The 27,241-nt window shown below is 44.3% G+C and overlaps 4 protein-coding genes across 13 annotated transcripts; 2 read left to right on the top strand and 2 right to left on the bottom strand.

Annotated features, from left to right (window-relative positions):
- Positions 1–691: 691 nt before the first annotated feature.
- Positions 692–1,600, top strand: LOC113575742 (cocaine- and amphetamine-regulated transcript protein). The gene is made up of 3 exons (XM_027007413.2): positions 692–960; positions 1,099–1,182; positions 1,442–1,600. The coding sequence occupies exons 1-3, from the start codon at positions 712–714 to the stop codon at positions 1,547–1,549; spliced, it is 441 nt and encodes a 146-aa protein (XP_026863214.1). The 5' UTR covers positions 692–711; the 3' UTR covers positions 1,550–1,600.
- Positions 1,601–3,279: 1,679 nt separating this feature from the next.
- On the bottom strand, positions 3,280–6,521 carry cdkn2aip (CDKN2A interacting protein). 2 transcript variants are annotated; one of them, XM_027007411.2, is made up of 4 exons: positions 6,500–6,521; positions 5,494–5,740; positions 5,288–5,409; positions 3,280–5,157 (listed from the first exon to the last, which is right to left on the bottom strand). In XM_027007411.2, exons 2-4 carry the CDS (start codon positions 5,736–5,738, stop codon positions 4,580–4,582), a joined length of 945 nt encoding a protein of 314 aa, XP_026863212.1. In that variant the 5' UTR covers positions 5,739–5,740; positions 6,500–6,521; the 3' UTR covers positions 3,280–4,579. The 2 variants fall into 2 exon arrangements, with proteins under 2 accessions (XP_026863212.1, XP_026863211.1); XM_027007410.2 differs by having other exon boundaries at positions 6,438–6,520.
- A 52-nt stretch (positions 6,522–6,573) lies between these two features.
- On the top strand, positions 6,574–11,769 carry tubgcp4 (tubulin, gamma complex associated protein 4). Of its 2 annotated transcripts, XM_027007409.2 has the most exons (18): positions 6,574–6,795; positions 7,080–7,208; positions 7,318–7,440; positions 7,524–7,577; positions 7,670–7,726; positions 7,825–7,904; positions 8,370–8,571; positions 8,916–9,081; positions 9,195–9,319; positions 9,406–9,456; positions 9,534–9,639; positions 9,732–9,839; positions 10,413–10,557; positions 10,653–10,830; positions 10,970–11,104; positions 11,200–11,316; positions 11,446–11,585; positions 11,665–11,769. In XM_027007409.2, exons 1-18 carry the CDS (start codon positions 6,718–6,720, stop codon positions 11,675–11,677), a joined length of 2,007 nt encoding a protein of 668 aa, XP_026863210.1. In that variant the 5' UTR covers positions 6,574–6,717; the 3' UTR covers positions 11,678–11,769. The 2 variants fall into 2 exon arrangements, with proteins under 2 accessions (XP_026863210.1, XP_035376580.1); XM_035520687.1 differs by lacking the exon at positions 6,574–6,795 and having other exon boundaries at positions 7,106–7,208; positions 7,290–7,440.
- A 99-nt stretch (positions 11,770–11,868) lies between these two features.
- On the bottom strand, positions 11,869–26,107 carry tp53bp1 (tumor protein p53 binding protein, 1). 8 transcript variants are annotated; one of them, XM_035520685.1, is made up of 29 exons: positions 25,961–26,107; positions 23,468–23,708; positions 23,277–23,358; positions 23,108–23,189; positions 22,948–23,009; positions 22,584–22,727; positions 22,431–22,485; positions 22,192–22,337; positions 21,782–21,905; positions 21,580–21,674; positions 21,302–21,495; positions 19,888–21,142; positions 19,664–19,780; positions 19,284–19,484; positions 19,012–19,078; positions 18,018–18,101; positions 16,978–17,299; positions 16,816–16,860; positions 16,517–16,696; positions 15,913–16,121; positions 15,391–15,543; positions 14,835–15,199; positions 14,489–14,680; positions 13,991–14,164; positions 13,227–13,415; positions 12,936–13,030; positions 12,632–12,828; positions 12,306–12,442; positions 11,869–12,179 (listed from the first exon to the last, which is right to left on the bottom strand). In XM_035520685.1, the coding sequence occupies exons 2-29, from the start codon at positions 23,645–23,647 to the stop codon at positions 11,995–11,997; spliced, it is 5,331 nt and encodes a 1,776-aa protein (XP_035376578.1). In that variant the 5' UTR covers positions 23,648–23,708; positions 25,961–26,107; the 3' UTR covers positions 11,869–11,994. The 8 variants fall into 8 exon arrangements, with proteins under 8 accessions (XP_035376578.1, XP_035376577.1, XP_035376576.1 ...); XM_035520684.1 differs by having other exon boundaries at positions 23,468–23,676; XM_035520683.1 differs by lacking the exon at positions 25,961–26,107 and adding an exon at positions 24,529–24,616.
- Between the last annotated feature and the right edge of the window lie 1,134 nt (positions 26,108–27,241).

The raw sequence follows: 27,241 nt of genomic DNA, 5'->3' as shown, positions 1-27,241 counted from the left end.
TGGTGCTTGCTTAAAAGTTTCTCAAGGGCATGGAAAAATATGAGTCATGCAGTGAACAGAGTTGGCAGTGCTGTCTTTTCTTTAGCCAAAAAGGTGTGCAAATTGAGCAGAAGTCATTGTTTCCTCTGCTGTCTCCAACAGCAACCCAGAAAAATGCAGTCTTTTGTTCATGGAATTAATAATGTGCCATATATTTTTGTCAGGGCAGGTACTGCAGAGCAAAACTGATTTTAGTTCCACTGAGAAGGTCAGTAAAAACAAGGCAGTTGGAGAACCTGGTCTCTGACCATATAACATTTTATATAGTGTTATGCATGTGATGTGAAGTGGTCTTATCAAGCATTTAGGATGGAACGCTCATCATATTTGAACTGTGGTCTAGCAAATAGTGCAGAACTATAAAACTATAATGTTTACATGCAGCTTCTGTAATAGACTGAAAAACTAAATCTTTAACCAGAACATAATATTCAGGCATAAAGTAACAAAAAAAAAACTTTGCTCATAGAAATGTTATTTGCCGTTTCAACACTGTTCCTCAAACTATAGAGCAAAATCTTTTTTTTTTTTTTTTTTTTTTTTTTTACTTTAAGAGCCAGCCACTTTGCGGAATGAGTCATATCTGGCGTCTCTCTTACGCATGAACAAAAGGGATGGCAAAGGTGGAGCGAAAGAAGTCACTGGCACGTATCTCGTTGAAGCAGATATAAAATGATCATTGAAAGCACACGAAAACTTAAATCTATGAACAAGGGGTGTGTTCGTTTATCGTTGCTCACAACTGCGCAGAAGACCATGGGGAGCTGCAGACTATGGACAAGCGCGCTGACGTGCGCTGTGTTGCTGTCCTTCGTCTCAGGTTCTGAAATTTACGACCTGGACAATGAACTGGACTTGGATACAAGAGCACTAAGGGACTTCTATCCCAAAGACCCAAACTTAACCACCGAAAAACAGCTTGTAAGTTCTACTATTATGTAATGTAGAAAGTATAACAGGTCGTAAATTCTTCTTTTCATTTACTGAAATCTTTTCGGTATGTTTGCTATAGTCAATATATCAGCTCGAAATATCGTCTTGTATTTCTGCGTCATACAGCTAGGTGCTCTGCATGAAGTTTTGGAAAAGCTGCAGACTAAACGAATCTCACTTTTGGAGAAGAAGTTTGGACGTGTTCCCATGGTAAGTAAACAATTACTAGCGCATTTAGTTAAAAGGTGTTCGAGCTATATGATAAGTTGAAAGTTTTTTTTTTTTCTTTTCTAAACGTAAAAATGTGATAGCTTACTTTTCATTACAGAAAACCATCAGATAATGATGCAATTTCTTCGCAAGGTCATTTTCTAGTCAACTATCAGATATTTAGTATAATATATAGGATTATTATATTATTGTATTAAAATAACACAACAATATTGTTTTGCTTCAAATTTTCTTCCAGTGCCACGTTGGTGCGCAATGTGCCCTCAGAAAAGGAGCTAGGATTGGCAAAATGTGCGATTGTCCACGCGGAACATTCTGTAATTTCTTTTTGTTGAAGTGCTTGTAATTACGAATATTGCCTGAAATCGCTTAGGCTCAATAAAACATATTGATACGGCGTGTTCTATTTTTATGATACTTTAAAGCAGTGCTGTCGTGAATGGTTAAACCTGAAAGACGTCAAATTGCAAACTGCTTTTGTTGTACATGTAATTAAACGTAAATAAATCGTGTTGAATCTTGTTTTCTAAGGCAGTCTGCGTGGTCCCTATTTCGTAGAAGAGTTTTTGATTTATTAGAAATTACCATTTTGTTTATCTGTCACTATATAAAACCAATTATTCAGCAAATAAAAACATTTACGATAATTTTAGTTAGGGAAATACGGTTGTTAAAACGATCTAATTTCATGTGACTGATTAGTGCCATTAGTGTCATTACCATTACATGCAATTAGTGAGCTTCACACGCATAAAAGAAATCAAAGTTACAAGCACAGCTTTAACCTTGACGGAAAATTCCTGTTGGCTAAACTGATTTTATCATTTTGAGGGAAGCAACTGACTGTCAAATATGCAGTCATACATCATAAAATGCGGTCTGGCTGTAGAGACATTTGGAAAACATTGATGTGATATGTGAAACGTTCCCCCTTTGGTCCTACTTCAGGAACATCAGAACAAATGCCCATGGAAATGTCTCTTTACCTTTTTTGAGGTAGTAGCAGTAACGAGTTGGAGCGACATAGATTTTAACAGACCTAGCTCTGTGACTTCTAACAATTTTATCTAATATCTGAGACATTTTGGTTTCAAATGATGGCTGACTCATAGGAGAGGGGGTGTGAATGATCACACACTTCCCAGCATAAGGTGTACCTCCAGGGCTGGCCGTTCATGGAGGCCAGTGCACAACCAGGCTTCAAGACACATATCTAAATCGCCTCAGCCGTCAATCAAACCAGCCGTTCGACTGCGCGCGTTCACTCTGGGTTAGTCTCATTTAGGGTTATTAATATTTAACAAACTGCCAGCAGAATTCATAAGGACAGATGTGCTTGCCTGGTAGAAACTCAAGGCACACTGTCACTGAAAATCCATTTAAATGCTTGGAAATATTTTTGCATGTGAAGACTTAGGTTGCTTTTTTTTTTACTTGAACATATTAAGAATTGCTGGTGCCAGGAGTGTCAGTGTCACAAGATTGAAGGGTAACATGTGGGGTGACTAAGCACCCAAACCTGCTATTGCCAAAATGTCATGACTAATTAAGCTGATACCTCACAGATGGCAGCTCAAGGTGACTCAGGGGTCAAAAAAATGGAACTCTTGAAAAAAGCAAGATAAGTTTTAAATGCTTGGGGCCTAATATAATCACAGTGCCTTCTGAAGTACATCAGTGAAACATCTTATTCCATTAAAATTGAGTCCCAGATGGGTTCAAACATACAAAGAGCATGTTTTACTCTTCAGCATGTGGATTCTGTACATCTTTTTGTATCCATCTGCTCAGCAGTAGGTAACATCCTGAACAGCTATTTAAAAACCGGTCTGCTAGCTTAGCTGCATCAGTGACATGCGCTCTTCCGCTTTATAGAACATCAGATGACTGCTCTCGAACACATTCCAATTGATTTCGTCCACCTGGGGTGGGGGGGCTAGGGGGGGGCGACAAATTATGAGAGACCTGCTAAATAGATAAAGAAGGTGCTATAATTGTGTTCTATGATAAATCCAATTATAAATAAATAGCTCAGACTGGAGCACACAATTTATTGCTGCTCTAAAACACCACCAATCTTTCTCAAATACAGTTTATTTTGGTAAAAATATAGACAGCTCATTACCTTCACCAAAAGCATGCACCATTTGATGCATTGTTATCAATCGGATACAACAAAAATTACTGTGATTTAAAGTAGGAAAAATAAAACTAATGTAATAAATTACTAAAACAGTTTAGATTCAGAGTGAAAGAAAAACTTAAAAGACTTTGTCTTTTTACAAGACAATCTAAATCAAGTATTAAATTCTGGATTGTAATGAACAGTGGATCTCCTTAGTTGTATGAGCTTTTGTGTCTGATACAAACAGGCAGCAAACCTGAATACCAAAAAACTGTTACTGAAATACTGAGAAAATATTCAGCCAACATTAACACAATTTTTCAATATTTGAAACACTGAAATTATTTTAACATTTCAAAGGAAAGAAGCTGCAGAAACAGCATGAGTCACATATATCTATAATAGAACGTACAAAACTAAAAATCAAGCAAAAGAAGTGTTGACTAACTGTTGTATTAACAAGCATATGAAATCAATTAGTTTCCATCTGTTCTAAAGTGAGGAGCCTATCACAGTGATTCATGTCTGATCCTTCAAAATCAATCTACACTTAGATAAAGATATACAATATCTTTAAAAGGACAATTAAATAATTAAAACTTGTTTTTGATGTACATCAGCACTTGTGAAGGACCATACAAATCTGTTTATCTTCATAAACAAGCTCAGTATTTCAAGAGTTACATTATTTTGCTTATATCTTTAGACTGACATTAACATGAAATATTTAACAATCAGCAGTTGCCAGTTGCAGTTTGCCTATTTGCCAGATGTAACGTTTAGCTAACAGATACAGCAAATCATATTCTAGTTAACATAAAATATTAAAACAGCAGCTTTGTGACCATCATCTATAGAAGTCAACTTGATATGCTATATCTAAACAAAATGTCCTGCTTGCATCTAAAGCCACTGCCTTGTGTGCCATTACTGATTGTTCGGATAATGCTCCACTTTTAAATGCATCAAGCTTTGTGAAATATTTTTGGAACAATGGAGAATGCTTGCTACTTATAACTGTATAAATGTCTTCATACCACTTAAGAAAATACATTTCTTTTCAAGCTTTCATTCTTTTTCTTTAATAAACCTACAATATGTAATATATAATAGGTAAAAGCAACCCATATAACTACAACTGAAGTGCAATTTAAAAAAAAAAAACAACAACTTTGGAATTGAAACATGGGACTCAACTATGACTGCTAATCAAATGCAGCAGTTACACTGGCACTGCAGATAGGAGGGCATTTACTGGTTGGCCTGAAAAGGATAGCTTAAAGCAGGTGGCAAAATGGAGCTTCTGGGCTGGTCATCCAGCAGCACCAGGTCCTCCACATCTTGTCCACGAAACCTCCGACGGGAGACCTTCACTGTCACCTTCCGCCCCTGAAATATTTTGAGGGCCTCCTTTGAAGCCATGGCCCGAGCGGCGCACTCATCCCGTCCGTAGCCTGTGCCCATGTAGACCGTGTGGCAGCGCAGCTCGCAAACCTGCCCCTCCTTCTGTGCGCAGCCAGCGGGAAGGTCGGGAATGTCTTTGAGCGGTACGAATACGCAGGTGAGGCTGGCCTTGCATGATTCAACACAGGCGCGCAGGATCTCGAAATGATCCAGGTTGGGTCCAAAACCTCCTGCTGGCACCAGCTTCCAGGCCACGGCTTTGTAAAGGCGGTTGAAGAAGGGCTGATGCTCTGCAGGAGCCCCTGCCGAGGGGCCTGATTTGATAGTGACAGCGATTGGATGTGTGGTGTTGCGTTCTCCAGCCTTACTGTCAGTATCATTATGGCCAGTTTTGCTTTTCTTAGCCAAACTCTCACTGCCTATACCTGTGAATAATATTTAAAAGGGAGTGAAAATTTTATCACATGTAATCAGTTACAGGAAATTTTGTAATAACCGTAATAATATTAAGGGAGATTCAAGTATCTGTTGCCATCATCAAATTTCCAAAATCACCTGAAGTAGAAGGCCTCTTCCCTTTTCCCAAGATCTCATCTCGTGTCTTTCGAACGGGAGCTTCATTTACAGTGATCCCTTCTGCCATCTCTTTCACTTTATCCATCACAGGCTGGGGATATCTACAATGAAAGCGAAAATCTTAGCTCATTGCACTGCTGCCTATGAAAAACCATGTTTACTAAAGGTCAATACAGAGCACTTACCGGCAGCCTAAGAAAACATGGTTGGACCAAACCTTGGATAGAGAAATAAGCCTATCCAGACTAGGAGTCTGCCGCCCTGGTTGGATGGTAGGAAAGACCTCCATATTGCGCAGTACAAACTCTCGTCTGGCATACCACTGTTTATTTGGCTCGGAGTCGTCTTTTAAAGAGTCCACCCATTGTGCCAGGTGGGGGTTTTGAGTTAAGAACTCGGAAACAACATCGCTCCCACTCCCCTCCGCCATCACTAAAATTAAAACAAAACAATATAACGTGAGACGATCTGTTGTATGCGTGTGCCCTAAATGTATATTTCCAAGCTCGCCCACCACACCATGTATTTTGGGTTTTTACAGTCAACGTTTGAGTTGTAAAAAGTGAACGCTGAGGACATCACCAGTTTTACACAGTTAGCTAATAACATAAGATAGTTATGCCATCGCTATTTAACGATTATAATTTCATAAGTAGTTATTTTTAACATGTTCGGTGGTATATCTTTGGTTGTTCGGCTCATAGAGCATAGCTAACAAACAACAGATAAGGAGCTAGCTAGCTAGCTAGCTAGCTGACTGACCATCACCTAGCTATCCTATCTAATCACTGATTTCTATAATTACATCTTATGACCTTTTAACATTATAACTTACTAAAAAGTAGCAGTCTGTTAGTACGCTCGCTCGCTAGGTAATCTACCATATCTAATCAACGTTAGACGACTGCAAGAACGTAAATCACATATTTAGGCTTTTAACATCATCATTTACCAATATCGTGTTAGAACACCGAATGTTAGCTAGCTAGCTAGCTAAACAGCTAACTAGCTAGCAAGTTAACGTTACGGATTTTACATAAATGATTTTAAGTTAACAAGATTCAACAAACGCAAAGTAATGATAACGCTAAAGATGCAAGCCGTGAAACGCAACAAGTAAAGTGTAAACCTTTTAAAGAGCTCCTTTTCGCCGATTCCACATAACCAGTTAACAGCAGGAACGTCACCTACCGCTGACAACAAAACATCGGCCAGGTTACGGACTACACTTCCGGTTCCCTTCGTCATAAAAACGCGACTACACAATTGGCGGTGGTTACGTTTGCGTAACTAGCTAAGAAAGCTTAGCAACCTAGTCACTTAGTACTCCTGTTTCAACAGATGTTAGGTTGTTACTAAATGGTAACACTTATTGAATAAATACTGAAGGGCTGAAGGTTGCTGTGACGATGATTCATGAGCTGCTGCTAGCTTTAAGCGGATATCCTGGTACCATATTCACATGGAATAAACGAAATGGCTTGCAGGTAGTATTCTAGTGCATATTTTCTCGTCATGGTGAATTATATGGCTTGTTATTTAAAGCTATCTAGCATACCTTTTGTCTGTTAGTTAATGTACAGTTACTCCTTATATGTCAAGATAAAGAATAAACGCTTGCATTTGTTTGGAATTAGTTAGCTAGGGTAACTAAGCATTTTGTCTCATTATAACAGCAGTGATGCATGCTCTTGCATGTATATGTTGAAAATAATGCCTTAGCTATCTAGCGAAAGAACGACAGCGAGTTAGTGAGTGGTGTTTGGTACAGGTATCCCAGGACCTGCCGTTTCTGCATCCAAGTGAAACCAGCGTGCTGAATCGGCTGTGTAAAATGGGCACCGACTACGTGCGTTTCACAGAGTTCATAGAGCAACACACGGGTCATGTCCACCAACAAGTAAGTATCATTTTATTCCAAATGAATGTGTTATAACAAATAATGTCAGGGCTTAGTTACCCATCAGCAATATTTTTCTAGTACTCGTTTGTCTGTAATTGTCTCTCAGGAGCACTATTCAAGCCAGCCAAGCCAAACTGGACTTCATGGGATATACCTGCGGGCGTTTTGCACCGGCCTGCATTCCATGTTACAACCTTATCGACAAGCCTTACTCGACCTTGAACAAGAGGTTTCATATTTAATTTATGTCATTTTGGGCAGGGCAATTACATTCAAGACTGATGTTCATTCTCTTGAAATGTTCTTTTTCAGTTTCTCGGTGATCCACATCTCTCCATTTCCCATGTAAATTACAAACTGGAGCAGGTAGTGGATATTCCTTTTAGACCAACCATTTAGATATGTTGTCCCGAGTAACTGTGACTGATGACTGTCCCATTACAATTCCTGTTGATAAGTTTCAGTTACTCTTCCCATCTGTGATGGTTGTTGTTGAGACCATCAAATGTCAAAAGGTAAGTGGCTTACTGGTTCCTGCAGATTGTCAGTTAGTTAGAAAAACAAAAGAAGATGAATCAAAAGGATATTAGCTGTTTCTGTATGTTTTGGTTAGATTCATGGCTGCCAGATTCTGGAGACTGTTTATAAGCACAGCTGTGGTGGACTGCCACCTGTTCGGATGGCATTAGAAAAGTAAGCTCAGTTATGATGCAGTGTCTTAGGGTGTGTATTAAACATAATAACATACTGCAAGCAGTAGTTGCAGTATGTAATGATGGCATGCTAACACTAACAATCACCTCCTCATATATAAGCTGTCTGAGTTCAGGAATACAGGGGTTTGTCAGAGTACTGCATGTACCTGTTGGACATGTCTTTCAGTGATCTCATGTAACTGTTACCAATAATGTTACCATTATTTGAACTTGCTGTTACAAATAAAATAGTTTTATGCGCTTCCTTTTTCTTTTTTACTGTGACACAGTTTGTAACAGATGCACTCAGTAATCTCAAATATTTGTATTTAATGGCTTTGTAGATTCATCCACATTTTGCAATAATTGCTTCCCTGCTTCTGGGATTACAGTCAAACACTGTCTGAAAACTGAACGCTTTACTCAAAAACCTCCAGTGTTAATGAATGCTTTACTCGAATAGGATCCTCGCAGTGTGCCATGGGGTCATGTACAAGCAGCTGGCAGCATGGATGCTGCATGGCCTTCTCCTGGACCAGAGCGAGGAGTTCTTTGTGAGGCAGGGCCCAAGTGCAGGAGGAGCCACAGTCGCACAGGATGAAGAGGACGAAGACCTGGGCATCGGGGGCCTGAGTGGGAAACAGCTCAGAGAGCTGCAAGACCTGGTGAGGAGCAAAGTCTTACGACTCCCACTCCTCTCTAATTTACATATGAATGTTAGTCTTTCACATGACTGATGATGAGTGAAAGGCATCCGTCATGCATCAGTCGTTTACAGCGTAATCTCAGAACCCAGATCTAATCATATCCACTTCATTTGTGCATATTGTTTCTGTATGTTTATGTAGTCTGTATAGCTTTATACAGAATACAGTAAGTCCAGATCGACTGCATTTGTGCATTTTGTGGATGAAAATGACCATAAGAAGAATTTTTGTAATTCATTACTAGTTTTCTTGCTTGTTGGGATTAGACAACCCCCCCCCCCTTTTTGTGTGTGTGTGTGTAGAGGCTGATTGAGGAGGAGAACATGCTGGCTCCCTCACTGCAGCAGTTCTCCTTGCGCGTAGAGATGCTGCCCTCGTACATCCCCATCCGAGTGGCTGAAAAAATCCTCTTTGTCGGCGAGTCGGTGCAAATGTTTGAAAACCACAACCACAGTCCATCCAGAGCTGGTAACAGTGTTGTGATGCAAAAAATGGACACACACTATATAAAATATTTATATTACACACACTTAACATTCGAGTCATAGCCATAGTCTCTGTCTGCCCTATTCCTAATGCAGGTTCTATACTGAAACACCAAGAGGATACGTTTGCTACAGAGCTCCACAGGCTCAAACAACAACCACTTTTCAGTCTTGTGGACTTTGAGAACGTAATAGACGCCATCCGAAGCACGGTTGCCGAGGTCGGTTATGAGACACAGTGTTTTGCATGCTGAAATAAAATCCATGACCATTCAGTGTCCTGATGTACGTTCTTATTTTCTCCTAGCATCTCTGGACATTGATGGTGGAGGAATCGGATCTTCTGGGACAGCTTAAGGTAAACAAGTGGACAATTTATTAACATAACTGAAAACAGTTCTAAAATTGTTGTTTTGTTAACCTTTTTGCCTACAGATTATAAAGGATTTTTATTTGCTGGGACGTGGTGAACTGTACCAAGTCTTCATTGACCTTGCCCAACATATGCTTAAGACTCCTCCATCAGCTGTAACTGAACATGGTATTCAGTGGTCATTTTTGTGATCACAAATCTCATTCTAATACGTTAGCCATGATTGTCCATCTCACTTTTTTTTTCTTTTTTTTTTGCAGATGTTAATGTGGCTTTTCAGCAGGCTGCTCACAAAGTTCTGCTTGATGATGACAACCTATTACCCTTATTGCATCTCACCATCGATTACCAAGGGAAAGACATCAAAGGTATTAGCTGTTGAACCTGACTGCTTCAACTAATTATCTGCATAAACAGGACAGAATAAATCTTGTATATAAATTTTTAGGGCGATGTTCACTGCAGATGTTTGAGAGACTAATAGGCTTTAGCAGAATCTGTGTTTGTCATGAGCCATGAAGTTCAAGAGCCCTAGAAAAACCTTGCATTTGATGTTTCTTTCATAGATATTAAAAGAAAGCACATAGCACCACTTACTGGTGACGATCAGAATTCTCTGTACATTTTCTTGAACGTTATATATATTATATACACATGCATACACACACATCCATGTGTTGAATTTCCAACTAAGAATGCTAGATCATGGTTGGTGTGAGATGGCTAATTGGTGAAATTAAATCTATACTGTATGTCAAAGTGGCAGAAAATTCAGCACTTGTGTGTCACTTGTTAAAACAAAACAACTGAAAACCGATGCTAATTATGCTAGCACCGGAGTCATGAGTGAAGAAAACCTATACATGTGAAACTGTGAACCTGGCTACTGTGATGTGCGCTTTCTTCCAGCCACAGGGCTAAGTGCATGCTTGTTCTTCCAGAGGCTTCTGGGAGTCGCGAAGGCACCACGCCTCCACAGGACTCCTCCCCCCGTGACGCTCCGTCTACAGGCTGGGCTGCACTGGGACTTACCTACAAGGTGCAATGGCCCCTGCACATCCTGTTCACTCCTGCAGTTCTGGAAAAGTAAGCCAGGTGGAAATATCTGTAAAGGAGCAACAGGATTTTAACAGTGCAATTAGGGTCTATAAACCTGATCACACGTTTTTGTTCCTCTTCAGGTACAACGTAGTGTTCCGGTACCTGCTGAGCGTGCGCCGTGTTCAGTCAGAGCTACAGCACTGCTGGGCCCTGCAGATGCAGCGCAAACACTTGAAATCTAACAAAACTGATGCTGTCAAATGGAGACTGCGTAACCACATGGCCTTCCTGGTTGATAACCTGCAGTATTACTTGCAGGTATCGTGCAGCACCCAATACCCACCTTAAAGCAGGGTTTTTGTTTTTTGGGGGTTTTTTTTATTTTTTTTAATTAAAATGTTGTGCATTCTGTAGCTGATATCAGTGCAAATGCGATGAACTTCGACTCCTCCCTCAGGTGGATGTGTTGGAGTCCCAGTTTTCACAGCTCTTGCAGCAGATTAACTCGACGCGGGACTTTGAGAGCATACGGCTGGCTCATGACCACTTCCTCAGTAATCTCTTAGCACAGTCCTTTATCCTTCTGAAGCCAGTAAGTATCTGACCTGCCCCCTTGCTGAAGATTTATCAACCATCATCCACATGCCTTTTGATTTTTTTTTTACTTTTTATTTTTTATTTTTTTAGGTGTTTCACTGTTTGAATGAGATTCTTGATCTCTGCCACAACTTCTGTTCCCTGGTGAGCCAGAACCTGGGTCCACTGGATGAGAGAGGAGCAGCCCAGCTGGACATTATGGTGAAGGTAACCCTGGCATCTCATCGTCTCCATTCCAAATACGGAGACACCAGTGCTGAAAACTAAACTACAGACTACCAGTCACTGTTGCTTGTTTTGTAATGCGAGTTTTTCGTTGCTGCGTTCACTTGGTAGGGCTTCAGCCGCCAGTCGTTCCTCCTTTTCAAGATCCTCTCCAGTGTGCGAAACCACCAGATCAATTCCGACCTGGCTCAGCTGCTGCTGCGACTCGACTACAACAAATACTACACCCAAGCAGGTGGCACCTTGGGCAGGTATGTGCTGTGAGGCTGAATGCCAAAGCCGTTCGGCTCATTAACAACGAACCTAACACCATGTTTGCTTTTCCTGCAGTTTTGGCCTATGACACTTGGATAGGGGCAGGGCATCCAAGCAAACAGCTTGAGGAGGAATGTACAGAGTAATTGGGATGCATTTCTACAGAGGTCACGTTGGCTTGTCTTCTGCGTTTAACATTTCTCGTCAAGAACCATCATGCTTATGTAAATACTGCTTTGCTGAACATTCCTATGCAACTCTAAATAAAATCCACCAAAAGAAAAGAAACCACAGTTTATTACTTCATAAAAACAGAGCTTAAAACTATGTACAATAAAAGGCAGGCATGCACTAAAACAGCAGGACATTTAAAAGACAGAAGGGATTGGCCATAACGGAGGCAGCTTAGGGCGAGTAGTCGGGTTGGTATTCAGGGAGGCTGTCGTAGGCCAAGCGTTCTCCACAGATCACACACTGAACCAACCACTCCAATGACACCACTGGCGTGTCTGCGACCACAGCCAACTTCAGCATGTCTGGGGAACACGTGTAAGCCAACACCACCACGTCAAACTGCTCAGCTGGAACGTCTGCAAACCAGCACAAAAGGGGGGGGAAAAAGATTCACGTTAAACTGATCAGTCTAACATTTTTATATCTTAATCTTTTCAAAACAGATACTGAACATCACGATAAGCAAACAAGGTAGTGCCTACCTGAACTCTTCCCATTTGCTTCATGTTGATGGACTTTTGCTGCTCCACACATGGTAAGCAAAGCAGTCCACAGGTCCACACGGTTTTCTGCAAACAGCAGAATCTTCAGCGCTTTGAAAGGGTTGCAACGTGCATGCCTGTAGATTTAAAAAAAAACAAACAAACAAAAACAAAAAAAAACCCAATGCTTAGATACTTTAAGCAAAAAAGTTTTAATAAAATAAGTAATTACAAAATAATTATCCAAAGTTAAAACTTTTTGGAAAAATTGCACTTTAATCAAATGCACCAAAATTGACAAGAATGCTGCTAGTATAGCAGTTTACCATTCTATGATGCGTTTCTCAGGCCCCAAGCCAGCCGGTAGCAGGTAATTCCGGTAATTCATCAGCTTCTTCTCCTGACAGCAGTCCCTCACCCAGACCTGCGAAACGCAGGGAACCCCACCCGCCACACACAGCAGGTATGTCCTGGTGCGGCAGTGCTGGTCCGCTATGAGGAGACTCTGATAGGCTGCTTTACACTAAATCACCCCCCCCCCCCAAAAAACAAACTGCAATTCAGAAGAGACCTCGAACGCTGCGTAACAGTTTAGCTGAAAAACAACGTGAGTGGAAAGTGATCCCTCACCTGCTCTTCGTTGAATTCAGGCAGGATCATTCCTCCTCCCGCCTCTAGTTGCCTCTCCGTATACCGCTTGTTATATGGGGCTATCTGCACATAGTCTAATGACAAAGGTCAGGGACACGCATCAGGCAAAAGACCAAACAAAATGGGAAATGTCCAACCTAGAGACAATTAAAGTAGTACACCTGTTTATCATCACTTAATTGTGGATGGGCTGGGCAACTTTCCCTGGTCCAATGCACTACTCTGCCTCTTGACTTGTAAACAAATGCCAGAAACCTTTCCTCAACTCACCCTCGTCACCGTCGCAGGTATTCTCGTTGGCCTCCCTGTCGTGCTCCGAGGAAGACGTGAGCATGAAGACGAAGCCCATGAAGAGGGAGGTGCTCTCGGGAAGAGGACCGTGGCTCCTCAGCAGGTCACTGGGGTCAGCAGGCAGCTCGGCGCCACTCCCAGACGTGTTGCATGCGGCCACTCGTGAGCCTGAATGCGTGTGCAAACAACAGAAGTGAGCACAGGACTACACAGATCTCAAACACCCTGAGGCCCAGACACTGTACTTGAGAGTTAGTAATAAATAGTGGACTTGAGATTAAATGGACCCATCATGCTGTGAGAGGACAAGTTGATGCCAACATGACCAGTCTATCCCAGTGCTCCCAAAATCAACAAACAGTCAGCAACATACCAACATCCACATGAAAGTTACAGCATCCGTATCTCATTGACAGTCAAAGAAAGGGATCTTGATTCACACTTTTGAATTCTGTTTATCACTGATTCATGATGTACAATATACCAAACGGTTGTTAAAACCACCAAGATTATATGAGGACCTGCACAACAAATGGGGGGGGTTATTTAAAAAAAAAAAAAAGTTTAAAACATAAGAACCATTTAAAAACACAGAAAATCAGTTCATAGATGTTAAGAATTTCACACGTTAAAAAGAAACGGCTAATAAATGGATGCAAATCACGAAGCCGTTAACAGGAGCTCAAATGTCCTTGACACGCTGCGTCATCAATATCCATCCAAATGCACAGCGGTGCCCGTACCCACTCTGGCCCCGCCCCCTCGTCGTCCTCTCTTTGCAGGTATCTTCTCTTCATCCATGGAGCTTGCAAGTTTCCATTTCCCCGGGGTTCTCGGGCTGTTCGCAGAGCCTTGGGTCGGGGTGCCCGGCCCGGACCCGTTTCCTCGACGCCTCCGTTTCCCCTCAACCAGGTTGTCTGGAGAGAGACGATGCTCCGTTAACTCCTACGCTAGCAGAACGTTTGCAGCAAAGCTTAGTAAAGTGTTATGTTCTGCCAACATGCACCGTGCAGCGTACATACTGTAGGAGGACATATCCACCTACTCGGTGTACATAGTGCAGAAGCGATCGTGGACATATTTACTATTAATCAAAACAAATCTTTTCCTCACAAGTCTGCCAGTAAATGGAAGATAACAGCCTCCAATTAGCGTCATGCTAATTAGCAGATAAGCTAACGTCAGCATTATTGGCAATCAAGAAGCAGAGTACCCAGCTATGAGGACATCAGAACACTCACCGAGGCTGATATCGGAGGCCATAACCTGGGGTGTTGGGGGCTCGTACGGGCCGAGGCCGTGCTGTTCCCTCAGGCGGTTTCCCTGCTCCATGGTGAGGATGACCGCGGTCCTGCCGTACCACGCCATCTGGCTGTCCTTCTCCACACAATACAGCAGCTCTGAGCCTTGCTTCTTATGGCCCCTCACTATACCTGCATGGGGCACGTGCAAGAGGCTGGACCTCAACAACGGCTGACCGCGGCGCTTCCGTTTCCATACGCTTCTAATAAACAAAGCCAATGATCTGTCCTCTCTCCAGTCAGGCTCCTATCTGTGGCTGAATGACTAGACCATAGACCCTCTCACCAATATTGAAGTACTCTTCCTCCGTTAGCGCGGTAACCTCCGCCCCCACGGGAACGGGGTCGCAGAGCAGGACGTCTCTCCCCTGCACCTCACACTCCTGGTTGTCGTCAAAGAGCACCCGGAAGTGGCTCTCGCCCAGGTCTCGGGTGATGGTGCCAGAATAGAAGTAGGAGTTGGACGACCACTTCGCCATCACACGCAGGCCCACGAAGCTGCTGGCGCTGCCACCACCTCTCTCGGGAGACGCGGCACTCAGCGAGTCCGAGCGGCCGAGGCCGTGGGCAGCAGTGGGCGTGACCAGATCCTCCTCGGAGGAAGACGCAGTGAGGCTGTGGGCTCCGCCCCTCTGACCGCCACGCCCACCTCTGAGAGGGGTGGCGAAGAGATGGAGGTCACAAACAGCATTTTATATTTACTGGCAGACGAATGGGTTAGTGAGAATTTCTAGTTAAGTGTTTTTCTATGGTACAGGAGAAAAGATGTTAGACACAAAAAGGGGTTTATTTGGATGAGATCTGGGTTAAAAAGACCCTGACTGCACCCAGAGCACCCTCACCTGGACAGGGTGGAGCGTGAGGGGGGCCGTCCTCTCCGGGCATGGCCACGGGGGCTAAGCGGGGCAGCGGTGCTTGGAGAGCCTAGAACACCCATGAACTCCGAGCCTGCTGCCACGCTGGCCCTGGGGTGCGGTCTGCCCCCTCTCCTGGGGCTATGGAACACACACACGGACGGGGAGCGGTCAGAGGGCACACACCCGGGCAGCTAACGTGGACCAGCAAAGTTAGTTGGGCCATGATGGCTCTGTTAAATCAGAAAAGGCTTAAAATCATGCAGATTTGAGCTATGTGTGACTAGAGAAGACCAGTGCAAAGCCAAACAAAACATGCTGAGCACTACACACATGCTCAGGGTTGGATAGTATTTGATTCCAGTTTCATGTTACAGTACAATTTTGCATATACTGTATCCACACCCCACTTTAGATGTTGCATGAGTAAGTCAACAGAACAGCCAGTGTTGGAGAGAGGTCGTGCTGAGGTCCCGGGAAAACCCACTGCAAACGAGCAGCGGCGCTCACCTGCCAGACTTTGCCCCGCGGCCGGCAGGCATGAGAAAGTCCGCCGCCCTGCTGGGACCCGGCCCTCCGCTGCTGGAGCCACTGGAGGGGGCCTTGGATGAGATCGAGCTCATGTCCGCAAAGTCTCCCGACGTCATTGAGCTCCCAGTGCGGGAGGGTGAGACGTCACTGTCCACAACACAGCGCTCCACCACCGGCTCCTCAGACTCCTGCATGGGGGCAGGGGGGTCAGACAATTTAATCATGAAGGGCATTGCTAAAATTTATTTTCTGATTAAAACCATCAACACAGTGGTAGAGCAGCTAGCATCATGCTGATGTAATCCATTTAAGCGTCTTATAAATGCAAAATGTATTAATTATGAAACAGGAAAAAGGAGGCTTTCATCCACGCCATGTCTGTCGGTCGTTTTGCATGTGCACACGACACATGCTTTGGAGAAAGGTTTGCATGCATGACATGGGATTACTGGTGGTGGAGGATGTCTCATGGATGTTATGAAGAACTGCAAAACAGCAGCTCCAAGTTTTGCTCTGGCTCTGCAACCTCACTCAGGTGCTTGAGGTCACAGTGGAAAACGCCGGCGGGGTCCTGCCCCCTCACCTCCACGACCTTACGCTCCACCTCTCTGCCATCCTCATAGTACACGTCGGTGATGATGCGGGTGACTGTGGTGCGCACTTCCTGCACAGTGCGGACGTGTCTACGGTGGGAAGGCCCAGGTTGGGATCGAGGCGGGGTGACTGGCCCAGGTTGGGATCGAGGCGGGGTGACTGGCTCCCCCTGCATGAAAGGCAGAAGGAAGAGTGCTAATGGCATAGCAGACCCTAACTGAGCATGGTGAAGTACCAATATGTGCAACTTAAATTTGGGGATCATCATTACTCTGTATAATCTCTTACCCTCCCTCCAGAGAGATCCAAGCTGGTCTGCTGAGAGACAGCTCTCTGGTAAAGCCGAGAGAGAGAGACAGAGACACATACACACACACACACACACACAACACAGGTTTCACAATTGCATTCTAACAGCATTTTATCCTAACTTACTTAAAATCAACTTACTTTTCTGACAGGGCTGGCGGTCGAAGCAAGGTCGGTGCTTGTTTGCTGAGACGTGGCTCTCTGTCGTATGGGCATCCCACTCAATGCCTGTCCAGAAGTGCTGGGGGCATCCTGCTCACCTCCTGCACAGGGCTGCACCTGGGCCTGAGCGGTTGCTAAAGGCTCTGCATCTGTGACTGTGCCATTGGGCTGCTGCGATGGTCGGCGAGCAGCCTCGCTGAGCCCACCTGCTGTACCATTACCAACTGCCTCCAGGGGGCGATCAGGAGACAGCCCAGTGTCACCAGTGCTTGATAGGCTGTGGGCGGTTATACTCGGATGTCTAGTGGAGAAAAGAGGACATGTATTTAAAAAAATAAATAAAATAAAATTTAAATAGGAGATGGATAGATATATAGATGGACAGAGAGAAAGAGATATGCAAAAGCTTCCTCAACCTACACAAACATTTTGTGTACAAAACAGGTTTAGGAGTGCTTGAGTAAATGAAACTAAATATTTAATTTGTTAAACATTGGCAGGCTGTTGCTTAGAGATGTGTCGAAACAGGGAATTAAATGATGTGAAAAGTAGAAGACCTTCAAGTAGACTTTAGCCTCAGAATAGCTCCAAACCCAGCAGCCCTGTCCCCCACATCCTCTGTGGGCTGGTGGCCCAGAATATCCTCCTCATGATGATGGAAGTAGGGTACACTACCACGCCACCCAAGCAAACAGGACACCATCAAACCCACTTAATGACTTCCCAAAAATAGCCTCTACCAAGAGAGCACCCTCAATAGAAACTCTCCCAGGAAACTCCCCAAATCAGGAAAGCTCCAGCCAAAAGACAGAAATCTGAATGCAGTTCTGTGGCTTCTCAGAGTAAGGAGTATTCCACAAGATCACACCACCACCACCACGTGCTTGATAAATTCTACCAAATGTCTCAGACAGGACTATTCTACTTAGAACAGCAGGAGGTGCTGGTGCCGAGAAGAGCCAGGACTGGAGGTGGTGAGCTGGGACTGGGGGTGGTGTCTGTGTGGAGCAGAGGAGCACCTGACAAGCATGTCGCTGGACCCCTGCACCTCCTCAGCCGGGCGCTGCCTGTGAACCTCCCTCACTCGGCTAAATACAGACGGACTACAGGAGAGACAGCAACACACAGATGCCCAAATTAAATATCTAAATAACATTTATATTACAATGCCATAATCACTCGCATGTTTTTTACATTCACAACCTATTTCCAGTTAAGAACCTCCAGTTAGCCTTTTACCCACTCATACTCAATTTGTTTCTCTATTATTTTGTATTACAGATTGGGAACACTGGTGAACGCTAGCGAGATGTTTTTTTCTTAGATGTTTGTTGTTGATCATTTGTTGTTTGTGTTTTGTTTATTGCAGCTCTGTGTGCAAGACAAATTCTCTTCAGGGCAATAAAGGTTTTTTCAATCAAGAGTTGCAGAGGGATCAAAGCTTTGGGCAAAGGCAGTATGCCTCACAAGAGATCAAGGGTGGAGAAATTATTTATGTTTTAATTGGAAACTTAGGGAGGGTGTCAAGGTTAGCAGGCAGATACAGAAGAGGAAGTTGTAGAACAGCATGTGTGCCCCCCCCAAAGACCCCTACCTAGCCCACAGTCCAAGCACAATGCTCCCTTCTACTGCTCCCTCATGCTTAGAATGAGCAATGAGAAAAACCACATGGCCTTTTATACATGCGCTCATATCCTCATGCATGCAAAGGTCATGCCAATGACCAGTAACTAAAGTGCATAATTAGCATAAGGCAAATCACGATGCACCACATAAAAATATGGAGGAGTGGCTTCCCATGTCCTGTGACTGGTGCACTGCTTAAGAAACTTTGTAGTAAAAGCTGAGACACAGCGAGAGTCTCCTGTGGCTTCCAGGAGTGGCTGTGCAGTAATGGGTCCCTCTGTTTCAGCAGTGTGCTACGTTAAGTGGCAATGAACCAACAACTGCGAGAGCCAAGAAACGGACACACTCCAAATGAGCTTTCTTTGCTTAGCAACCATTGCATGTTACCTGGTAACAGCCTTGACGACAGTGGTAGCCTTGGAGACAGAGCATTCCTCATCTGTTAATGGAGGTTCTGGGGGAGGCATTACAAAGTCAAGTTTAAAACATTACAGTGAATGTCAGTCACCAAATGTGTGCCACTTTAATACATAGGAGCTGAAAAATTACCATTTATATTACAACATGCTATATGTAGACTGGTGATGGGAGTGAGAAATAGAAAGGGGGATACAAGAGGTCACGTGTGAAAGGGAGAAGGAGCATGACCGAGCTCTTACTTTGAAGGCTGAAGCGATCAGACCCAGAGCTGCCCTCTTCCACTGGACTCACCACCTTCATCTTCAGACTCAGTTTTCCATCACCCCCCTTAGCGGTGGGCTCCTGTCCCTCCACGCTCTCCTCCACAGAGATCTCACTGGCCGCCACCGTCGTCTCCCTGGTAACATCACCTTCCGACCGTTCACGGAACGAGCTCGTTTCTGCACGAATTCGGCACGAATACACTTCAGATCAGCAACAAGGAAGCAAGTGAGCGCCAAGAGGTATATGAGGTGTGTGTGCGCGCACAAAAGTGTGTATGCAGCTTATGCCTGCTCTTCGCAAGTGCCTTATGCACGACACCCACATCGAAATGCTACAGAACATTATACATGCTCACCAATAGGAGTGCTGTGTAGTGGCGTGTTCTTCAGCTGCCGGACGTGTGGGGGAGTGGTGCTGACCACAGCCCCCATCAGTTCACTGTCTCTAGGCAGCGTGAAGTGGAACGGGAGCTCTGTAAAACAGAAGAGAATTTTAGCTGGAAACTGGTCACATTTAACAGGATGCTACAATGTAACCGGCGGAGAGAACGGCACACCAGTCTCTCGTCCCGGAGCCTACCTTCAGAGCTGTCACTCAGGCTCTTGTTGGCTGAGCCGCCCTCAGCCGGGCCCCCACGGCCCCCACTATCGCTGTTCTTGGAGACCTGCATCGCAGCTCGAGAGCGAAGGGGAGACCCCAGCCCCGAGCTGCTCGGCTGAGAGCTTGTGGCCTTCCTTCCAGTCTCACACGTTTCCCTCTGGGAGCCCGTCACGGGCTGCGAGGCGCTCCGGAGCTGCGGCGACGTCCCGTGCCGTGCTTTCTCTCGAGAGACTCTCTGAGCCTCTTCCAGCACTGTGATGCTGGAGCTCTCCATACCCTTGCCAGCCATGGGGCACCCGCCACTGGCTGTGGGCTCTGAGACTTCCCCTCCCTCCTCCATAGGCTCTGGGGAGCAAGCCTGACTCTGAGAGAGAGCCAGGCCCAGCCCTGAGCCCCCACTTCTGCTAGTGCTCTGGACCTCCCCTTCATCCATCCTCTCCTCCTCCTCGTCCTCCTGAACTTCAGCATTCCCGGCACTGTTACTTCTGTGGCTCTGCGACATGGGCTGGCTCTGACTCTGAGAACTGAGGTCTTGTCCTACTTCCCTTGCGGTTTCCTTGTGAGGGGATACTACAGACTGCGACTGTGAGGGTTTGTTAGCATGGGCGGAGCCAGCAGCTCCACCAGGTGACGCCACGCTCTGTGAACAGGTGCTGTCCCTCAGGCCTTCACTCAGTACCTGGTCGTCCATATGCCGAGCCACGGGGGTGTCTGCAGAGCTCTGCGCCTCCGGAAGCTGACGCGACTCGGGTGTACTGCCAGTCACTTTCGTGTCCCGTCTGTTCGCCGATGGGGAGAGGGGCTTTTGGGAGGGGCGGATTTCCTCATTCGTTCCACAAGCAGCACGTGTACTTTCCCCATCAGGCCGCTGGGAAACCTGCTGCGGACTAGCAGCTTTACTAAGGCCAGATTCCACATTCCCGCTCTGGAAAGCAGCACCAGAGTCCCTCTCCTCCGCCCCTACAGTCCCTCCAATGTCCTCTATCTGTGTGTCCTGACTATCGTCATCCACTAGGAACCCCTGAGTCTTCCGATCAAAAACGCTGTTCTCGCTGTCGAGTGCCAGCTGGAGAGATGCAGCCACCGCCGACGGCTGGTTCTCAGCTGGCTTTTTCAGCGTTTCTGCATGGTGTGTTGTAGATGGGTTCTCTTTCTGTGATGCTTTCCTCCTCGAAGTGTCTGCACTTTGACTGCTGTCCCCACTTTCTAAGGATGGTGTAGGGACAAACACATCCTAAACAAAGATTTAAAACAAAACAAAAAAAAAAAAAAGGGGGGGGGGGGGGGGGGGCGCAGCATACATAAGTTCATATATATGTAATTGAAACAGAAGAAGAAGAAGAAAAAAAAAAAAAAAAACCACAATGAAGATATGACCGAGCAAAATGCCTACATGTGAAAATTCTGGCTGTGATGGCAAAGAGAGGATCTTCTCCATAGCAAAGTTGGGAGAATTCTGGGACAGAGGGGCAGCTGCTGTGGGCTTAGAGACAGTGTCCGTGTCCATTGGCTCTTCCCCCCTCCTTTGGGCATGGTCTTCTGGGGGGCCGGACGTGTCCATTGGAGACTCTGCAGCCTCATCATACTCTGAATACAAGTCATACAAGAACACAACAATTAGAGACCCAGTTTTCGGATTTTAACCCTAAATCCTCCATACCGAAATCCTACCATGCTTGTTCTCCTGTCCCGTTGGCGAGTTGGGAACAATGAGGGGAGCTTGGCTTGGTCCATCCTGGGTAGCAGCCACAAAGTCAACAGACTGTCTATAGGAACAGAAAACACCACAAAGTTGCTTTTTTAACATCAGGATTTACAGCCTATTGGTATGCATTTTTATGACCACGAGCAGCCATAGTTTAGGGCACCGTACTGTGAAAGGCTCTCCTGCACTAGGGTTCCCTGCCCAGACAGGTGCAGCAGGCGGAGGCTGTGTGCAGGGGTGGATGTGGGCTCCTGTTTCTCAGGTTCCGCTACTGTGCTGTCTACTTTAGAGCCTGAAACAACAACAGTATTGACAGTCTGAACACATGATGGAGATGCACAGGGGCAAGTCAGGTTGCCATAGCGGCAAGTTTAGGCCTAGCATCTAGTGAGGCTTACAGTTGCACACACTGCAATGAGCACCACTTTCATCCCAGCCTTTTACTCCTTTTTAACACACTGAATAACAAAAGAAAAAATAAATAAATAAATTTAAAAAAAAAAAAAAAAAAAAAAACCCACACCACTAGTAGTCTTAAATTCAAAGGACATTCAAACAATTTTCAAAGTTGTGCTCACCGTCAAACATGTCGTCCTGAGAGGAGACAATCTCATCATCTCCTGCCTCTACAGACTCAGGGACCTGCGAGTGCAAGATGGCCTGAATGCTCAGTTTTCTGCCTTCTCTCTGAGGCTCAGAGGGGCTGCTGGAACTAACCTCCTGCCTACAACGAGAGAAGAGTTGAAAATACAGCAAACTGGGCAAGTTATAAAAGAAGCAGCGTTTGTTTGGATGCACGCCCAACCCAACTATTAACCTTCTAGATCTGCCATCTTGGCTGCCTGATGTCCTACAGGAGGCTTCCTTTCCCACTGAAGACCATAAAAAAGGAAGAAAGAACGAATATTATCAAAGTGACAAACTTAAAGGATAGACATGCCAAGTCTAAAATGGTGGATTTCAGATTTACTTTGGATAGCCAGTTTCAGGGGGTTTGGGGGCAAGAGGTTGGCAGGTGTCGCCTCCACATCCTCGTCACTACTATCTCTGTCGTGCTCGTCAGGCACACCTTGACTCTCCGATAGCTTCAGGAGACCAAACTGAGACATTCCCCCTATGGAAACATGAACACACACATGCAAGGCTTTGCTCAGTACATGAAAGCATTTTTGTTAAGTTGTCCACCTATGGGTTGTTTGTTGTTGTTTGTTTTTTTTCTCTTCTCTAAGACCTGGAGGAGCTGCTGGAACTGACCTTTGGCCTTTAGTGATGGAGCAGTTTAAAACATTACAAAATGGGTGAGTTATAAAATAAACATGACTAACACCTCTCACCTTCTGTCTGTGCACAATGAGTGGTAGAATCAGCCCCAGAATCCATGTCCTCTTGATCTCCTCTACAGAGAGTCATTCTGTTTACTACATTTCTGCTTAAATATGTTTCTACTGCAGGCTCTTATTTAACTGTACAGTAACTGTACTGCTGTTTACTTACCTTTTTGTGTTGGGATGAGAGCAAACTTCAAAAACTTGACTATGCTCAGTAGCTGACAAACTGAGATTATGCTGCAAATTGTCTAAAGCAAACAAACGGCACCATCAATGAATTGAATAAAAAGATCAATAGCATTTAAAAACTCCAAGACACACTTATGCACACATACCAGCATGCGGTACCCCGTCAGTCTTGTCAACCTGACCGTCACTTTGAGAACATCTACTTTTAGAGGGGGAAGAGATAAGTTCCTGAAAGAAGAAAAATAGCTTACTAACTCTTGTCAGGCTAATGGTGCATCTTGGCAACACCCTAATTAAATAGGCAAATCAAAGATCAGGAAGCACATGTAGCTCTCACCAAGACAGGGCTGTGAGAGGCAGGTTGGAGGTTGGAAAAGCGACGGGCCAGCAACGCACGATAGCTGCTGTCAGGGTCGTCTTCCAGGGCGACACTGTCAGGCTGGGAGTCTTCAACAATAAGGCAAGGGTTTTCGGCCTGGGGAAGACTCGACTCCAGATCACTCCCACCAGGATCCATAAGGATGCATCGGAGTCGGCAGACTGTTGCTGCACCAGAAGATCAAGTCAGAAGATCAAAGCTGTAGCGAGGAACAGTGGGAGTGGTATGATTCAGTCACGTGGCGGGTGCAGGAAGGTTAGTACGGTGGAAAGACGTCCATACCTCCGCAAGGCCCCGGTCTACAAACACAAACTATTTATCGCGTGTAAACGTGCACAATGTAGCCCTCATACGCTCGAATTAAGCGGCTGAATACAGTTGGTGTTTCGGAAACACTCATAAATTCAGCGGCTAGCTGCAATCTCTGAAAAACATCAGCTGTGAAGACCATATTCCATATAAGTAGCTAGTCCTATCTGGATCAATTATTAAAACCGGGATGATACAAAGAAAATTGTGTGAACTATGAGGTTATGTAGGTTAGCCAGCTGGCGCTCCTGTATTTCAGATCAGGCCTAAAACCAGGTTAGCGTTACGTTGGCTGGGTAAACCAATGTGCACCCGATAAATTCGCCATAATGGTTTGACCGATGCAGCACGAAAGTGACCCGATGTTTGCATGAAAAACAAAAGCCCTTTTCAATCACTCCTAAGCCACAGTGTAAGCCATCTATCTACCCACCCCGAGTTAGCTAGCTAGGGTTAACGTAAATAAAAAAGTAACTAATTAGCCAGTAAAAACATTTGTTTGGTGTACATTACCGGCTAACCCTAGGGTGGCTAAGCTAACTCAAAACTGCGTGTATCCCGTCTTCTAACACAACGATACAAAAGCACCGTTACCGAGCCTGTCGCATTTAGCCAGCTTGATCTTTATGTACTTCAAAATTCTCTTCGTTGGCACCCCAAACCGCAAAACAAACTTGTTCATAAATACCTAGCAAACGCTAGCTACTTACTTATTTTCGTTTTTAACCCTGCTCTCCGTTCACCCTTACGCTTCGCGGCAAAAGAGCAGAAGAGGAAGCCAGGGATTGGCTGCGCGCATCCAAGCCCAGCCTTACAATAAAAGCAGCAGACCGGGTTGGGTTCGCTCTGCATGGGCGGCGCTCTCTGCCTCCCGGAGACTAACGAGTGCTATTGCGCAGATGTTAAAAGGGAAAAGCAAGCAAACGTCTGGGATTCTTGTGACATCTGCCACTCTGTCAACAGAGGGGATATGAAAACGTATGCCCAAGAAATGCTAAACCTAGCGGGCTGTGCGGTGTTTTTGCTTTTCGAACGTTGCCATTCGGTTCTGACCCCTGTCTTCTCTATTTCAAATGTAGTACATTTAGGTTAACTGGGGGTCTTGTTTTGTATTACTGGCTTTATCGTAAGATAATAGTTTAAAGGTCATGAAGGGCCTTTTAAACACTAGCAAAATTGAGATAATTATTTACAGAATACTTTTTATGTCTCAATGACAGTTTAATAAAGTTGGCATAAACAGAACAAACGAAAACATACAAAAAGTCAACAATTAAGCAATATATTCCTAATAGTATCTAGGTTTACAGAGACACGGTGCAGCCTAGGCCTAGTTTTGGTCTCGTTTGCTGACAGACGTAATAGTCCCGATGATGAAACGAGTGCTGAATTTGAGAGGGTGGGGTTTCATTTATGTTCGGTACATTTGTATTTAACACCAAAAATTGCTACTTTGTTCTGTTCTTTTTGTGTGTTTTAATGTTAGTGTTTAATTAACCTGCTAGAAATAGCTACCACCAACTTTTGTTAAGAGTTTGTCATGCAATAATATTAGACCTGCTTATAGTGAAGTGTATTAACTGAATTGCTCTCCACGACGTTATAACGTGTTTTATCAGATGCCGTGACCATATATTGCGATTTAAATCATTTATGTTGCACATCCACAGTAATGACAGTGAACGTTTGATCCTTTTTGTTAAGATTACGTCATCGACGATGATGGTACTTAGGAGCAATGTATCACCGGCCTCTCTCTCCTTGGTCTGCAGCCATGTGTCACGAAGTTGACAAGTGATTGATAGCAGCCCTTTTCTGAAACGTATTTTCTTGAAATATCCTGCACCGACGATGCGATTTGTACCCGTGCCAGTGGAGCACCACTTGTTTTTCTCAAACTTGTTCAGACTTCAAAGCCAACAAATTCGTCCCATGATTTTATCTAGTGTCAAGGTGATACATTTACCGATTTCGAACGACTGTTCTATAGAGGGTATCTGCTTAATTTACATCCAAAGCATTACGCAGCAAAGAAAAAAAGACCTTCGTGTCCAATTCGCCCATAAGCACAATCTGTCGTCAAGCTTAGTGCACAAAATAATTAATGGCGATGGTAAAGGTTTACAAATATTAGGCTGTTACCTGAGAAGTTGAAATTCCTGTACAAAACGGTGGCTGTTTCGTTTCATAAATTGTGCAGGACGAAATTACATTGATGCGTTGGATTGTCGGTTCCTTTGCCCTTTCTTTCCTGGAAGACAGGGTGTGGGGTAGACTACATAGCTGTCACTTAAAGATGCACAGGCATTTTTGATGTGTGCGCGCACGCGTGGCAATTAATAGCCAATACACGGAGACATAAATACGAGAAAAATCCTTCGTATACGCAACGTTTTTGCGGTCTACGGGAATTATTTATTACACAATAAGAGAACAGTTAGTCAAGTGTTGCCATATCCTGCTTCATCCTTTGTCTAGCCTCCACAATCTTTATATGATTCAGTGACAAATGTTGACAAATGTACACTTTGCAGTGGTAAACTCGACACTTCCTTTCTTACTGGGGCTCCGATTACACTGCAACGCGAGGCAGCTCGTGTGTCTTTTTTGTCTACAAATAGTAGACTAATAAGGTAGAAATGGACCGCCTTCTGATTTTTTTTACTCTGTATTTCGACAATAACTTGAACAATTCTATGTCTAAGAAGATGCGAAGATGAGCTGAAGACCTAGTACAGACAAACAGAGGTACAAGGAAAGAACTGCCTTCAACTCCTAAAGACTTAAAGAATGGAATACAAATCTAAACTACATTAACAAAGAAGCAAACACTCGTTCAGTGAAGTATCATGTTAGCGTTACATTTATTATTAATATTTATTGCCATATAAATCCATCACTTTCAATAGCCACAGATACGTCTCATCTGTAGACTGGTGAGATACTGCCAGTGTAAGACCTTACTTAGACATAGTTCCAGACGTCCGGCAGGGGGCAGTAGATAACTACGTATCCTCAGTTGTTCTCTGGTGGTAAGGATATTTAGGTTGTACAGGTCCACCAACATAAAGGGGCCCTGTACCGAGTTAAAATATCCTGTGATACCACACCCAGACAGCTTCAAGATCCAAGTATAGTGTGATCTCAGATGATAACGTAACCTCTATGAACAGCTCTGAGCATATTATAAATTATATCTACATATTATTTATGAATATATTCTTTATTTATTTGTCTGTTTTTTTGTTTTGTTTTTATTTTATTTTTATACTTTTTATGGTAACCCAAAGACCAGTTTGGACAAGCTTAATATTTAAGTAATGTGGTTGACTATGCGACTTGGGAATAATCACCTTAAATTAATTTGGTATCGAATTTAGTCCTATCCGCTCTCCTTATTGTTTCATGACGTATCCTGAAGTA

The sequence above is a fragment of the Electrophorus electricus genome, chromosome 21, assembly GCF_013358815.1.
Source record: "Electrophorus electricus isolate fEleEle1 chromosome 21, fEleEle1.pri, whole genome shotgun sequence".
Taxonomy (NCBI): Eukaryota; Metazoa; Chordata; class Actinopteri; order Gymnotiformes; family Gymnotidae; genus Electrophorus; species Electrophorus electricus.
Note: the sequence above shows the minus strand (reverse complement) of the source record. Positions and strands in the feature narration are given on the sequence as shown.

Coding starts and splice junctions, on each gene's coding strand:
- cdkn2aip (XM_027007411.2), bottom strand. CDS start 5,738: ATGGCGGAGGGGAGTGGGAGCGATGTTGTTTCCGAGTTCTTAACTCAA. Junction 5,410..5,493: donor CATGTTTTCTTAGGCTGCCG/GTAAGTGCTCTG, acceptor CTTTCATTGTAG/ATATCCCCAGCCTGTGATGG. Junction 5,158..5,287: donor GAAGAGGCCTTCTACTTCAG/GTGATTTTGGAA, acceptor TATTATTCACAG/GTATAGGCAGTGAGAGTTTG.
- LOC113575742 (XM_027007413.2), top strand. CDS start 712: ATGATCATTGAAAGCACACGAAAACTTAAATCTATGAACAAGGGGTGT. Junction 961..1,098: donor TAACCACCGAAAAACAGCTT/GTAAGTTCTACT, acceptor TGCGTCATACAG/CTAGGTGCTCTGCATGAAGT. Junction 1,183..1,441: donor AGTTTGGACGTGTTCCCATG/GTAAGTAAACAA, acceptor ATTTTCTTCCAG/TGCCACGTTGGTGCGCAATG.
- tubgcp4 (XM_027007409.2), top strand. CDS start 6,718: ATGATTCATGAGCTGCTGCTAGCTTTAAGCGGATATCCTGGTACCATA. Junction 9,457..9,533: donor ATCTTCTGGGACAGCTTAAG/GTAAACAAGTGG, acceptor TTTTGCCTACAG/ATTATAAAGGATTTTTATTT. Junction 9,640..9,731: donor ATCAGCTGTAACTGAACATG/GTATTCAGTGGT, acceptor TTTTTTTTGCAG/ATGTTAATGTGGCTTTTCAG.
- tp53bp1 (XM_035520679.1), bottom strand. CDS start 24,500: ATGAACAAGTTTGTTTTGCGGTTTGGGGTGCCAACGAAGAGAATTTTG. Junction 18,102..19,011: donor GTCGTCAAGGCTGTTACCAG/GTAACATGCAAT, acceptor TCTCTCCTGTAG/TCCGTCTGTATTTAGCCGAG. Junction 12,443..12,631: donor GAGAAACGCATCATAGAATG/GTAAACTGCTAT, acceptor TTAAATCTACAG/GCATGCACGTTGCAACCCTT.